At 54.0% G+C, this 14,996-nt stretch overlaps 2 protein-coding genes across 8 annotated transcripts; one reads left to right on the forward strand and one right to left on the reverse strand.

The window, feature by feature from the left end:
- Positions 1-4,713: 4,713 nt before the first annotated feature.
- ELOVL1 (ELOVL fatty acid elongase 1) lies at positions 4,714-9,589 on the forward strand. Its single transcript, XM_061184360.1, has 8 exons — positions 4,714-4,847; positions 7,390-7,449; positions 7,637-7,827; positions 8,005-8,085; positions 8,209-8,265; positions 8,353-8,458; positions 8,542-8,678; positions 8,855-9,589. Exons 1-8 carry the CDS (start codon positions 4,757-4,759, stop codon positions 9,074-9,076), a joined length of 945 nt encoding a protein of 314 aa, XP_061040343.1. The 5' UTR covers positions 4,714-4,756; the 3' UTR covers positions 9,077-9,589.
- A 167-nt stretch (positions 9,590-9,756) lies between these two features.
- CDC20 (cell division cycle 20) lies at positions 9,757-14,777 on the reverse strand. 7 transcript variants are annotated; one of them, XM_061184359.1, is made up of 12 exons: positions 14,604-14,777; positions 13,720-13,960; positions 13,351-13,539; positions 13,089-13,237; positions 12,905-13,001; positions 12,594-12,722; positions 12,297-12,493; positions 12,082-12,176; positions 11,704-11,932; positions 11,417-11,542; positions 10,378-10,495; positions 9,757-10,006 (listed from the first exon to the last, which is right to left on the reverse strand). In XM_061184359.1, the coding sequence occupies exons 3-12, from the start codon at positions 13,529-13,531 to the stop codon at positions 9,828-9,830; spliced, it is 1,500 nt and encodes a 499-aa protein (XP_061040342.1). In that variant the 5' UTR covers positions 13,532-13,539; positions 13,720-13,960; positions 14,604-14,777; the 3' UTR covers positions 9,757-9,827. The 7 variants fall into 7 exon arrangements, with proteins under 7 accessions (XP_061040342.1, XP_061040341.1, XP_061040335.1 ...); XM_061184358.1 differs by having other exon boundaries at positions 13,720-13,988; XM_061184352.1 differs by having other exon boundaries at positions 13,720-14,185.
- Between the last annotated feature and the right edge of the window lie 219 nt (positions 14,778-14,996).

Here is a 14,996-nt window from a genome sequence, read left to right on the forward strand (position 1 = left end):
TTAAAAATCTTCAGGGACATCCCAGTACAAATAAAACTACTCATTCTTTCATTTAAAACACTTCATGATTTGGGGCCAACCTCCTTTTTAACCTAGCATATGAAGGCCTTTCACTCACCATATCCTTTAGCCAAACAGAATCACTTGCAATTCTCTACTCCCGTCCTGTGCTTCCCTCCATCCATCCCATTGTCCACACTTTTTCCTCAGCTTGGAACATCTATGTTGCTTCCACCTCACTTGCTGTGTGACCTTGAGAAAATCCTTCACCCTTTCTGATTTCGTTTTTTTTCCATCTGTTAAGCAGTGATAATAGTACTTACTTTACAGGACTGAACCATAAGAGCATATGGAAAGTAGCTGGCCCTATACTTGCCAGAGAAAGTATTGAACAGTAAGCTGCATTTCCTCTTTTCCCCTTTTGGCCCTTCTCCCACATCTTCCAGATCTTGCTAACTCTCTTTCTTCCATCTTGATAACCTCCCCTGGATTGTCCCCTCACCAAAAGTCTTCCCTTTTCTCTCTCCAGAGCTCTTCCTGCACATTCTATCACAGCCCTCTCCCCCAAGCTGAGTTTCTTTACTTCAGTTCAGTGAACACTGAACGATACCCATAGTGCGTTGGCATTGGCTACCTACGATGGATCAGACCTTGCCCCTGACCTCTCAAGGGTCCAGGCAACCCCCAAATTCCAAATGGTGTGATGACTGTTTGCATGCAGTGTCTCTCTTCTGCTGGCCGGATGTCTTTCCTTCAGCCAAGGTCCCAGCCTTAGGCAGAGGACACTAGCGAGCTAAGGCCCAGGGACATGCAGAATGATTAACTGATGAGCCCTTCACCCTCGTCTTCACCCCCCTGTCCTCACGGACTCAGCCCTCTGCTCAGCTCCTCTGTGTGGGTACTGTGTAGAAAGCGCCCTTTGTCCTTTACAGGATGGGGAAGGGAGAAGCTTGACACAGGCCCTGGGAGGCTGCTTCCCTTTCTACCTGCCACTCCTGCTGTCTCTCAGCCTCGACCCTCAGTGCCTGTTGTTCTCAGCCGGTTCCCCTGCGTCTCCCATGCCCTGTTCTCTCCATGGCTTCACCTGCTCCCTCCCTCACCCACTCATGCACATACAGGCATACCTTTTCCCATTTTTTCCTGCTTCTGTGATCCCATTTACCTTTAGTTTTTCTGCAGAAACATGTAAAGCTGCATAATCGGGGAAACAGAGTTGTTAGCATTCATACAGATGGTGGTTTTCAGGCTGAACCTCGGAGACGGTAAATCAGTAGTTTATCTTCTGGGGAAAGAGGATGGAGAAAGGCCCCTCAGAGAGCCGTGAGTGAGATGTGAGTCAGAGAGGATGGGGCCAAGGGGAGGTTGTCACGTCACTTCCCGTTAGTCAGGAAGGCGCCAGGTATTTCAGGGGGAGTTTCAGCTGTTGGACTGCCTATTCTTCCCTACCCACATGCACACCTGGTCTTTATCCTTATCAAGACAGTTCCTGGACCCCTTCAGCTTCTCCAGTTCAACAGCCTGCCCCTGGTGTAGGTACCCTTCTGCGGACCCTCTTGCCTCCAAGGCCTTCATCCTAGCTTCTCTGCAGGTCCCAAATGGTCCCATTTCCTCCCAGTCCACTGACAAAGTTAGCCTTCTTTTCTGTATATTTCAGCCTGTGAGGTGTTCTCTTGAGCCAAAGGCTAACCCCTCCGTGTGTGCTGGATCTCATTGTCTTTCACACAGCACATAAACACACTCAAGCCTCTCCCCATTAAAAACAACCCTTAGAATCAATCTGGAGGTGAGAGCCAGGCACTGATATTTTAAAAACTTCCCAGGTGATTCTAGTGTGTAGCCAGGGCTGAAAAAGATAAACAATTAAATCTAAACTTCTTACCAAGCGAGGCATACAGGGCTCTTCATAACTGACTCTTGCTGACATTTCCCCCTTACCTATACGACCTTTGGGCTGGAGCCACACCAAACCTGCCACATCTCCTGCTTCTATGCCTTCACACACATGCTTCCCTCTTCCTGGAATACGTTTCCCTGCCTTCTAGAAAGCGTCCTTTAGTGCTCAGCTTTGCTGTCATTTCTTTGAAGCCTTCAAGAACTAATCCCCACCTTGGGGTAAGGTGCCCCCCTCGGTGCTCTCTTAACTCTCTGGGTTTATCTCTGTGGGAATACTCACCACACGCTTCTGTAAATTGTTAATTTATATGTCTGTCTTCTCGTCTAGACTGTGAGTATTTTGCAGTAACCCCAGGGCCATGGAGATACCATTTGGTAGGACCTGGGTAGGTGGTCTATATCAGATATTTGAAGATGCTTTCTCCTAGGACTAGGATAGGAACTGAAGGAAGTGAGTCTTTGGGCATGTTCATTCATGTAGTCAGTGGGCATTTACTGAGGGATTGCTGTGGTCATTTACCCGTGTGGTCCAGGTGAGTAATGGATAGTTGAAGTTCTCTATCTCCAACGGACCTCTGGAACTGTTTCATCGTTTATAATAGTTTACTTTGTTCATCTCTAGATGGACACTTAGTCCAAAACCTCTCAATAGTGCTCTCTGAACAGTGCTTTGCACACAGTAAGCATTTAGGAAATGTTTGTTAAATGAATGCTCATGAATCTACATACAACTATATACCTTCTTGCTTCCCCCCTTGTCTATGATATGTCAAGATAGAAGCAGTGCTGAGCACTTTACATGGGTCATCTCCTTTAATCTTCACCACAATCCTATGAGACAGGTACTGTTGTTCACATTTTATGGAGGTTCAGCCACCTACATTAACTCATATAGGTACTAACCAGAAGATTTAAATTCAGGCCTTTGGAGTTAGGTGTGACCCCCAAAGCCACTGAAGTATACCTAACACAGTAAATATTTATTGACTCAACAGATAGTGCCACCCCAAGGGAAGTAGAAAGTCTTTTGAATTCTTAACGTTTTCCCCACTTGACTCTGGGTCCCTTGACCTCTCTTCCACCTCTCACATTTCTCATTCACTCTAATATTCCACAAACATTGTGGAGGGTCAAATGAGTCTGACATTAGGCCACATGCTAGAGGTACAGAGACAACTAAAACATAGTGAGGGGGCATGCAGATAATTGCATTGCAGGGAGATTGTGGAAGCAAGGCAGGGACTGATTTATTGCCTGGGAGAGCGGCTTGTATCTTGTGTTGAGTTAGGAGACAAGGCTTGGAGGGGTGGGGGGATATGAAAGACGCTGATATCCTTGGGGAACAGTTGAAGCATAGGACGTGGCCCAGGAGAATAGCACTGGTAGAATGGGAGGCTGAGGGCCAGATCAGGTAGCCCTTCGTGTACCATGCTAAGAAGTTTGAGCCTTTTGAATAGTTGAATTCTTTTGCCATTTCCTTTCAAGCGTAGGTACTAATGGGCTAGATCATGGCTGTACTTTGGCTCTGACCTCTTAACTCTAAGACTAAACTTCCACATAGCTAGATCCCACCACGGACGAATACATTGTTTCTTCCAAACCACCACCTCCTCTGAATTCCACGTGTACATCATACAATCCTGTACGCAGTTATTAGCAGTTTCAGGAGCTGCTGGAGATACAGATTTCATTTCGCAGAAACCTAGTCCTCACCCCCAGTAGTTCAGTCTAGTTGGTGAGTGTGTGGAGGAGGGAGGGGAGAGCGCACGGAGCCAGATACGCAGCTAAGTGTACAGAGAGGGTCCAGCTATCTTGGGGAAATCTCCAGTGTCTGCTTCTCCAATTCCATCAGTTTCCAAACCTTCTTAGGTCAGGGTGCTCTCTCACCTGGTCTCCCCCCCAGTACCCTCATCTCACTGGATGCCAGAGCAAAGTGATTGGGCTAGACAGTAAACCCCATGCAGGGACGGCACCTGCCTTGTTCATTGATGTGCCACCAGCACTTAACCCCGTAGGTGGTCGATAAATATGTGATGAATATTTAACAATACAGGTCTGATTGTAGCTTCCTCAAAACTCATCAGTTTCTCCTCTGCTTCCAGAATAAACCAAACTGCTCCATTTGGCCTTCAAGACCTGCTACATTCAGCCACAGCCGGCTTCACTTCCCTTTTTTTCCTTTCACTACCTTGAAGGCCAGTGTAGCCAGTGATGCACTGACTGTTGCTGCCCCAGGCTATTGTATTCTCCTACCTCCAGTCCACACAATCCTCTCAGCAACTCCTAACGCTAGGCTCATCCAAGTTTTTGGTCTGGTAGGGAAGGCTTCCCCGCGCAGCCTCTCCCTCGGGCTGAGACCTCCCCGCTGCCCCGAGTCCGCTCTCCGCACACACACAGGCTCCCTGCAGCCCACCCCTCCGGTCCCACCGTCTAGAGAGGGAGCTCTTTGCGGGGAGGGCTGACCCTGGAACTTTTCCCAGGGTCCCAGGCCGGGTGGACCGGCCACGAAAGAAGCTGTGTTGGTCTTGTTGGTGGATAAACCCCCTGAGGGCCCAGAATGAGGCCATGCGCGGGCTGAACGTCAGGAAGGCGCAGGGTGCAACTGGGGCGGGCCGAGGCCAGGCTGCGCGAGCTGACCGAGACGGGAGGCAATGCGGCGGGAAGGGGTGGGGAGCAGGGGCTGGGCGTGCTTCCTGCCCAGGGCCCGGCAGCCCGCCCCCGCCCCCGCCCCCGCCCCCACCCCGCGGGCCCGGCAGAGACGGGGCTGGCCGGCCCCTCCTGCCTCAGCCCGCGGCCCAATCAGCGGGCGCCCCCCACCCGGCCCGCCCCCTCCCCCTCTGGTGACAGAAAGTCGGCCCAGCAGATGAGGAAGTGGCAGGCAGCTTGGCCCTGGGGACACCTCTCCGGCCCTGCTCCTTCCGAGCCCTCCACGACTGCCCGCCTGGCCCCCACTGGTGAGTCGGGACCTCCCACGGCGGGCTTGCCACGTGCCCAGGCCCCTGCCCCGCTGGGCCGCCCGGCCTGCCCTGCCCTGCCCTGCCCAGGCTGTGGGCGAGGCCGTTCCTGGGGAGGGTGGGTGGGAGGTCCCAGCTCTCCGGGGCTGGGCCTCCCCAGCAGCCTCCCTCCCGCCGGGCCCCCATTTACTTGAACCTGGGCCTTCCTCTACCACCTCCTTCTCTTGCCCCTCTCCCCCTCTTACTCCTTCCTCCCCTTGGCGCCCTTGTGCACCGCCACCGCCCCCTTCCTTTGCCTGTCTGCCTTTCCCTTCCATCCATCGGAAAGGAAGGAAGGACCAGACTGAGTTCCCCCACTGGGGACACACCCAGATTCTGCTCAAACTTGGGGAGAGGTCCTTCCAGAAGCCTCGAGCCACCCCTGACCTCCAGGGTGCATGCGTGTGTAGGCTGGGGGGAGGTGAACTTGGGGATGGTGGCTGAGAGAGCCTGGGAGATAACAAGCTGGCAAGCTCACATGGGTCGGGGAGGAACTGTGTGTTAGAGCACGTGCCTCTGGGTAGGCCCTACCCCAGAATAAGCAGCCAACAAAAGTCTGATTGTGAATGAATGAATGAATGAATGAATCAGTGAAGAATGGTGACTGCCATCCGTGAAAAGAGAGCTGTGGGTGTGCCTGACCCAGGACAGGTATATGTCTGCACACACTGTGGGTGATGTTGGGTTCGTTCACCTGCAGGTGGGCTGTGTGAGTTTATGTATGTGACCACATTCATCTGAGACTCAGACGTGTGAGGAAACCTGCGTTTGAGCACAAGCACTTGCACATGGTAATGCGGGTCCTGTGAAGGAGTGTGTGTGAGTGTTTGGGTGTGTTTGCCAGTGTGAACGTAGCTAGGAGCAGGCCTGAGTGTTAGAGACCATGCATGTCAAAGTCCATGAAGACTTGTCCAGGTGGTCAGAGTGTCAGAGGAGGGCACTTGCAGCCTGCAGGAGCCAGCTGGGCTCTGCGTGCACATGTGTGCTATAGCCACTGGCGAGTTGTCGTTGGTGGCGGGGAGCTGTGACAGGGGCTGTGTGTATGGGAGGACTTGGAGCCTGACCTTGGTGGGGCAGTTGTGGGTCGGCGTGGAAGTTGGGGGAGCGTCTGGGACATGTGTGTGTGAGGGGCGCGTGTGCAGCCTCCGTAGCTGTGTCAGAAGGTGTGTTCTTCACTTAGTACCTGCACGGGTGCTTCTCTGGGTAGAGGGAGCCTGGCCGACCAGAGTGCAGGCAGCTCGCAGAGCATCTGCTGTCCTGGCTGTTTGGGGAACGTCTTGCCCCTCCAGGACTGCCTCGAGTCCCAGGCTGTCCTCCGCCTGGGCCAAGGCTTTTGTGTCCCTGTGAGCCCTCCCCCGACATGCCTTCAGGCTCTGAGGGGAAGAGGGCCTAGCCCATTACGACCCCCTCCTTGAGGGAGGGGAAGATTCCTGAGACCTCCCCCACTCCCCACCTCCTCACATGCCACTCCCTGCCCCTCCCTGGGAGAGAAGTGTGATGGTACCCATTCTGAAGTAGGACAAACTGAGAATTTATGGCTAATTTAGGAGGGGATGCTGGGTGTGGGTTTTCAGCAGTTCTCTTTGGGCCAAGGCTAGGCCTGGGGCTGGCGTCCTGGGAGGTTTCTAGCCAAAACCTAGAAGCTTAGCTCATCTGACTGGTCTGGGGTGGGTGGGTGGTGAGTCCTGGGCTTTACTTGGCTTTCTCAATCCTGGTGGGTCTCCCAGGTACTGACCTGTGGCCTGGACCCACCCTCCACCCCATGTGCAGTACAGCGGGGTGGGCAGAGGGCGGGGCTGCTGCCAGATCTAGTCAGACAGGTGGAGCCGCCAGGGCAGGAGTCTCAAAGAGCCAGGCTCCTGGAGAGGGAGGGTGAGAGGAGAGCGCCGGAGACGAGAGGAGAGGCTGGAGGTGAGAGCCAAGGAGGGCAGAGGAGAGCCCGAGGGGGTGACTCAGCAGGGGAGAGGACAGGAGGGACTATCCCACGAGATGTGCATCCTGAAATGGGGCAGGAGAAGTTGAAGGGGGGGACCCCTGGAGAGAAGGAAGACCCCAGGGCTGGGGAGGTGAGGGACTGGCGAGGAAGGGAGAGGAGGTTCGTCTGGAGATGAGTTCCCTGTTGGTAGGAGGGAAGACTCTCTGGAAAGAGACCAGACATTGAGAGTCCTCTTGTGGAAGAAGGGAGGGGAGGTCAGGAAGTCAAAATCTCTGGAGAGGAGCAGAGCGTGAGGAGGGGCGAGGAAGGTGTGGAGAGGAAGGGCGGAGGAGCCCTTCCCAGGCAGGCAGGGTATGCGGGAAGCAGACCCCGCCCCCCACCCCGAGCGGCCTCCTCCTCACCCTAGTCCCCAGCAATTCCTTCCTCTCACTGCTCTGTCCTTTCTGCAGTGAGCTGTTGGGGTTGTCCCGTCTGGTCTATGTCCTGTCTGTGGGTCAGGGGTGGAATTGGGGGGGTGGGGGGAGCACAGTTGGCCCTGTCTGACACCCATCCTCCCTACCTCGCCAGAGTCCTTAGCCAGGATGGAGGCTGTTGTGAACTTGTACCAGGAGATGATGAAGCATGCAGGTGAGACGCTGTCCTCCAACCCTTTCTCCCTCCCACCCTGGGATCCCTGGATCTAGGGCTGTCTCCTAATGGTGGAGAGTCCCTTCAAATCCCTTGACCCTTTGTGACCTGACCTCATGTCTGCACACCTGGTGGGGACCCTTTGGACTCTGTGACCCTTCCTGACTCCTTTGACCCTTATTCACAGATCCCCGGATCCAGGGCTACCCTCTGATGGGGTCCCCCCTGCTAATGACCTCTATCCTCCTGACCTACGTGTACTTCGTTCTTTCACTTGGGCCTCGCATCATGGCCAATCGGAAGCCCTTCCAGCTCCGCAGCTTCATGGTTGTCTACAACTTCTCACTGGTGGCATTTTCCCTCTACATCGTCTATGAGGTGGGCCCCCAGGATGCCTAGGCTTTAATTCCTGCCGGCAGGATAAGGGGCAGGCCCTAGGGCCAGAGCATGGCATCTCCTTCCCAGAGAGGCTCAGCTCTATTTCTCCGTCTAGAGAACAGAAGAGATTTGGGGGAGGGAGGGAAGTCTGGCGGTCTAATCCACACCCCTTCATAGTTCCTGATGTCTGGCTGGCTGAGTACCTACACCTGGCGCTGCGACCCAGTGGACTTTTCCAGCAACCCGGAGGCACTGAGGGTAAGTGGGGACGGAGGCCAGGTCCTTAGCAACCTGGGGATAGGAGCAGTTTGGACGTGCCCTGTGCTCATGAGCCAGTTTAGAGGCTCTTGGCGGTCCTAAGGCTGCCCTGACTTCTTACAGATGGTTCGGGTGGCCTGGCTCTTCCTGTTCTCCAAGGTCATTGAGCTGATGGACACGGTGAGTAGTTACATGAGATTCGAGAACTTGTGGGGAGAAAGGAGTGAGAGGCCCTGCCTCTGAAACCCCTTACCCCACTCTTCTCAGGTGATCTTTATTCTCCGGAAGAAAGATGGACAGGTGACCTTCCTACATGTCTTCCACCACTCAGTGCTTCCCTGGAGCTGGTGGTGGGGGGTAAAATTTGCCCCAGGTGAGTGGTGAAGACCACTGGGGGAGGAGGGACGGGCACTGGGGACCAGAGGCCCAACTCAGGTCCTGATTGTCCATGCACAGGAGGAATGGGCTCTTTCCACGCCATGATCAACTCCTCTGTGCACGTCGTCATGTACCTGTACTATGGATTGTCTGCCCTTGGCCCTGTGGCTCAGCCCTACCTTTGGTGGAAAAAGCACATGACAGCTGTCCAGCTGGTGAGGGGCCTGAGCCTGACCTACAACCGTCCCCCCAACATTCTGGTCTGGATCCTACCTTTAGCCAGCTTACTTCACCTTTGACCCCAGCCCTCCCTGCTCGGCATTCTGTTTCTCTACCCCCTTTCCCTCTAGTCCTCTCACTGTACCCTTTGACCCTTGCCTTTCCGTCCTAGATCCAGTTTGTCCTGGTCTCGCTGCACATCTCCCAGTACTACTTCATGCCCAGCTGTAACTACCAGTATCCAATCATCATCCACCTCATCTGGATGTACGGCACCATCTTCTTCTTGCTCTTCTCCAATTTCTGGTATCAGTCTTACACCAAAGGCAAGCGGCTGCCCCGTGTACTTCAGCAAAATGGAGTTCCAGGTACTGCCAAAGTCAAGGCTAACTGAGAAACATGGCCTAGCTAGGCGCCCACCTAAGTGCCTCAGGACTGCACCTCTGGCAGCATCTGTCATTGTCCTCCCCAGCTACACCTGTGACCAGGGCTTATGTGGTCAGGACTGAGCAGGGTACAGGCCCTCTGCTCCCCACAGCTGGTACACAGGGACCACTGCTTCCATTCCTCTTCTCCTGGCCAGCCCCAGGGACATGGCCTCGTTGCCCTCTGCCATTCCAGAGCCAGGGGCCAAAAGGGCTGGACACTTATTTCCCCCTCCCTGCCTTACACGTGGGAGAGGAGCACTCAGGGCTGGCCCCCACCAGGGTCTTGTGGCCTTTTTCCTCACACTGAAGAGGTCAGCAATAATCTGTCACTGTGGACCCAGGCTCCCTCCTTCTCCACCCCACACTGAAGTAGGAGCTTCTTGGCCAAAGGTCAGGGTGGTGGGGGCCTGGGAATACAGCCTGTGGAGGCTGCTCACTCCTTTATGTCTTCATTAAAAGTGACAGAGGAAACCGCTGAGGCTGTGTGTGTACATGTGTGAATGGAGGAGGTGGGTACAAAGCCTGCCAGCCTGTCTGCAAACAGGAGGGATGGTCAAGGTGCCCACAGGATGGATGTTTCTAGCTCTCTGATCACAGTAGAGAGGAGCCCCTGGGAAAGCTGCTGGGACAGAGGTCATGCCAGGAGAAGAGGGAGACGTGACTTTATTAGAAAAGTAAAAAAAAAAAAAAACACAAAAAACTGACATTAGTTGGTCCTTAACGGATGCCTTGGTGGATGAGGCTGCTTTTGGCTGCACTGGCCTTCTCCCGCTCCCGCCGCCGCGCAGGGTCCAACTCAAAGCAGCGCCACAGCCGCAGGGTCTCATCTGCTGCTGCTGATGCCACTGTAGCCCCATCTGGGCTCATGGTCAGACTAAGGACCCGGGCTGTGTGACCTGGGGCATGAGGAGGGAAAAAGTGAGAGCAGTACAAATGAAGGTAGATACCTATAGCCTTCCAATTTTGAGAGCTTGTTTATAACAGTCTGAGGTAATTAACAATTCACACACTATAAAGTTCATCCTTTTAAAGTGTACAGTTCATTGGTTCCTAGTATATTCACAGAGTTGTGCAACCATCACAACAGTAATTCCAGAATTTTTCCATCACTCCATAAAGAAAGTAACTCCTCATTACCCTCTCCCCTCAGCCTCTAGCAACCATTAATCTGTTTTCTCCCTCTGCATTTGCCTCTTCTGGACATTTCATATAAATAGTCATACAATACGTGCCCTTTTGTTTCTGGCTTCTGTCACTTAGCACCTACCTTTCAGCTCAGCCACCTTGGCCATGGTTGGGTACTTCCAAATAACCAGCTGGTTCTGGGCAAAGCCATGGCCTGAGATGAGCTCCTTGTAGTGGGGAGACCAGAGGATGGAGCACACCTGTGGAGAGGGAGTGGCATGGGCATGACGTACATAGGGCCAACACTACTCAAATCAGAACCAAGTCCACCGTGGTGTTAGCCACCCTACCAGGTGCTACGGACTCAGACTTGAATGACCGTAGTCCTTACAAAAGCCTTTTGAGAGTTATAACTGTTATTCACTTTACAGATCAGGAATCAAGCAGCAGGAAGTTCAGCGAGTTGCCTAAGATCACATGCAAGTTAAGTTAGTAGGAGGCAGAGCCAGAATTTGAACCTGAGCCCAAGGTTAGAATGAAGGCTGCATGTGCTGGGCAGGGTCTGGCAAGAGAGGAAGCTGCAGTGCTTGCAGGGAGACCCACCAGCAAGGGCCTCAAATATCATTCTAAAGCATTTGGATTATATACTGTAGGTGATAGGGAGCCCTTGCAGGGTTTAAAGAGGACAGAAACAGACCACCCAGACCAGTGCAGAGGACAGACTGGAAGAGATATGAAAAGACCAGTGAGCCTCCACTGGGGAGAAGGATGAGGCCAAGGGGAGGGGACATGTGTAAATGATATTCTGAGGTAAAACTGAGACATCTTGGTGACTAGGTGGGGAGGATGAAAGATTCTAGGTTTTTCAGATTTCTGAGTGGTGTCCCTCACAACAACATAGGATGAGGAGGAACACATTTCAGGGAGGCAAGGGGAAGTGACAAGTTTAATTTGGGACATATTAGGGTGGTGCCACCTATAGCACATGGGGTTAGAGACAAGCTCTCTGTGGACTGTTGGAAATGTGGGTCTGGAGCTCATGAGTGAGAGCTGAGTTAGAAGTTTGGAAACCATCAGGGTATAGCATCAGTGAAGCCACTGGAGGGGACGTGGTTGCCCAGGAAGGCTATATAGAATTAAGAATGCATCTGGGAGTGAGAGGCTGGAATAAGGAAGACTACCTGGGAATGGGCATCCACAGCACTCAGACAGGCCCCAGAGCAGACGTTCCAGATACGAATGTGTCGATCACTTGTGCCCCCTCCAGTTGCCAGGACATTGGGCTGCCAGGGACACCAAGCTACAGCCTAGGTGGGATAAAAAGTTGGGGTCAGCAGGTACTAGAGCTAGACACAGACCTATAGGGCTCACAGATTAACCCAGTCCAATGCCACCATCCCATGTCCCCAGAGGTTCTGAGTGAGAGTCTGCAGAAGCCCAGCCCAGCCCAGCCCAGCCCCACTCTCACCTTGACAGCCCCTTGATGCTGGGTGAATGTCTGCAGAGGAACCCAGCCACCTTCTCCAGGAGCACTAGGCCACACGTTGACCAAGTTATCGTTGCCGCCACTGGCTAAATGTCGTCCATCTGGGGCCCAGCGCAGCCCACACACTTCCTGGCTGTGGCCACTCAATGTGGCCACATGGTGTTCTGCTACCCGAACATCATGGTGGTGGATGTGGCCAGAGCGTGAGCCACTGCAGGAGGGGAGAAGGGAATCAGGTCCTGTAGCAGTGCCAAACGCCACCAGCAGGCCAGAGCTGCTTCAGTTCAGAGGTGTACAATCCGGGGAGAGGGGGCCAAAATCATAGACTGATTTTGTAACAGACTAGCAAAAACCACTAACCTGGACAGGATATAGCTATTCCAACAGAGGGAGCCCACTCGGGCAGAATGACTGGTCATGTTTCGAAGCCGTTTCTGCTGTTGCACATCCCATAGCTACAGAGAGAGAAGACCATGAAGATCAGGACTTGGCATTAACATCCTCCTGCTGGGCAAGACCCCTGGGGGTCTTGTTCTGGGGGAACAACAGAGCTGCAGCACAGGGACAAGTCTCACCTGCACCTCAGCACTGCTGGTGCCCACAGCCAGGTAGTTGCCCTCTTTGATCCAGGCCACAGAAGATATATAATCCCCAGGCTGTTCCAGTTGCAGCAGCTGCAGGATGTCACCAGAGCTAGCACTCCACAAGTACACACTGTTGTCCAAAGCCACAGCCAGTACATTCCCAGAGCTCCAATCCACAAGGTTCAGGTCTGCCAGAGGGGGAAGGGAAGAGCATGAGCTTTCTAGTTTGCCTAGTCCCTCTCTCTCCCTTTTTCTCCATCCACTGGACAGGGAGAAGGCTGCACTTACAGTAGTCATTCCGGATTTCAGGGGCATCCAGGATCCGGTCTGGCAGAGAAGGAATGTAACGGCAGGTCTTCCTGCTGGAGCTGGGCGTGGCCTTCTGGCTATAGAGTACTTTCAGTCTGTTCTGGTAACCTGTGGCAACGGAGTGGGTCTAGACACTGGGAGAATTGACACCTCCCCCTGCCCCTAACCAGGAAGGCCAGATAAGCACCTTCCCTCCCCTCAGTCTTAGGTGGGAAGAGCCATCTCATCTATCCCGAGCCCTGGGGATGGAATGACACCTCCCTCCAAGAGCTGAAAACTTCAGGTCTTACCCTCTGGGGCATTTTGTGGTTTTCCACTGAGCCTAAGGATCTTGGCTTCCTCCACATCAAAACCGTTCAGGTTCAAAGCCCATGCTTTCTGATGTTCCTGGCACATAAGGGTGGTGGTGAGGTGGTGGTATCATCCAGATTATACGGATCGGTTTCCTGCCTTAAGCCCCCCTGGGACACATACCTTCTTGGTGGGCGTCTGACTGTCTTCAGGCTGGTTCTCCTTGCTCAGGAGGAAGCTAGCGACCTCCATCTGGGAAGCACTGCGATGGGGGATATAGCGGTCACCGCCAGGTTTGCTGGGAGTGGTCTGAATCTTGGAGCTGGATTTGCCTGGGGCAGGGAGAGGGAAGCCAAGACTGTCACAACAGGCTCCCATGGGAGCAGTCGTGAAGGCTGTTCTCAGCCCTTCCCTCCCTGCCCGCGTCCCGCCGCACCCCACTGACCGGGAGTTCGGCCCGGGGTCCTGCCGGCGCTGTGGGATCGGTTGGCTGCCCGCATAGGCGAGGGGGCCGGCCCCGCGGCTTCCTTCGCCTTGCGCTGCCAGCGCGCAGGGGGTGCATTGGGGATGGGTGTATCCAGCTGCAGCAGCGAGTGCAGGTCACTCTCGAACACGAACTGGGCCATGGGAGTGTCTGGAGGGAGAGGTCTGCCCGCTGAGCCCCGGAGGAAGAAAGGCGACCGTGCTCTGGGACGGCCGACCACACAGGGCCACCCCGGCCGCAGTCCCTCCCAGCCCGGCACCCCCGGCCGCAGCCCCTCCCAGCCCAGCACCCGCGGCCGCGGCCTCACCCCGGTTCGCTCGGCCCACCCACCTCTCACCGTCAGCTCAAAGCAGGCTCGGATCCCAGACCGGCCTTAGTGCGGATTTACGCTTCTTAAACTCTCCGCTCCGAGCACTCATTGGCTCCTTCAAAACCCAACTGTCGCAACCGTCGCCCTTGCCCATTGGTCTCCACGGCACAGGGGGCGGGTCTTCCGGGGCAAGTCGCAGATCTCACGGGAGTCCAGCAGTGGAGCGGGATTTGAAGGGTGGGAGAGAGGCAAAGGCAGGTCCTGCGCCACCAGGTGTCGGAAAGCGGGGCTGGGCGGGGCGGGGCGGGGCTGGGCTGGGCGGGGCGCGTCGCGTCTGGGGGCGGGGCCTGAGCTGCGTGCATTCCCAGGTCGCTTCCATTCATTCCTCAGCCTCCCCGCACCCGCCCTTCACACTTAACTCTGCTTGTGGATCGTGTTTATGATACAAAGTGCAGGACTCGGCGTAATGACCTAAAGCACTTGAGCCTGTTTAGAGAAGGTTACAGGCAGTGGCCGGCCAGCCGGCCCGCGGGCGGGGAGGCGGGGGCAGGAGTTGATTGAGCAGCTTAGAAGCAGAAAGAAGGCTGGAGCGTCCACTGTTAGCTTAGTGCCTGCGGAAACACTGCTAGGAAGGAAGTAGCTCATTTGTTTGTTTTTAAAAACTGTTTTGTTTGTTGTTGTTTTACAAACAAGGAAAATGAGGCTGAAAGAGGGGTGAATTCCTTATGGTCAAGAAAAAAGATCAGGATCCAGAATTCGGATCTGCCTATCTGGGAGATAAGATTGGACTGCCCTGTGAGGGAAACAGGGGCTCACCCCCATGGGGCTTTAGAGATGTCAGGAATTTTAGAGATCCGCTAGTCTAATCTGCACATGGTGCACCCTCCCCATCCCAGCAACATACCTATATTTTACAGGTGAAGAAACGGCGGCCCAAGAAAAGATTTGCCCGAGGTCCCATGTTGTTAGGGGTCCAGGCCTGACTCCCATTCAATCCGTGCTCTAATAATGACTTCAATGAATTGTATGATATGCTTAGAGGTGAAGCAGCAATAATAAAAATAATCATGGGTACCATTTACTGGCCATCTGCTAACTGCGGTGTTTAAACAGTTTACATACATTACTGAGTTTAATCCTTAATCCCATAAAGCAGATGCTTTCTTCCCTTTTTACAAAAAAAGAAACCTGGTCAGGGAAAGGTTTGAAACTTGCCCAAAGGCACACAGGCCATAATAATTAGTGGAGCCAAACTATCTAACTAACCTCAGCAATCTAACCATATGCTACACTGCCC

Source organism: Eubalaena glacialis, chromosome 3 (genome assembly GCF_028564815.1).
Source record: "Eubalaena glacialis isolate mEubGla1 chromosome 3, mEubGla1.1.hap2.+ XY, whole genome shotgun sequence".
In the NCBI taxonomy this organism is placed as follows: domain Eukaryota; kingdom Metazoa; phylum Chordata; class Mammalia; order Artiodactyla; family Balaenidae; genus Eubalaena; species Eubalaena glacialis.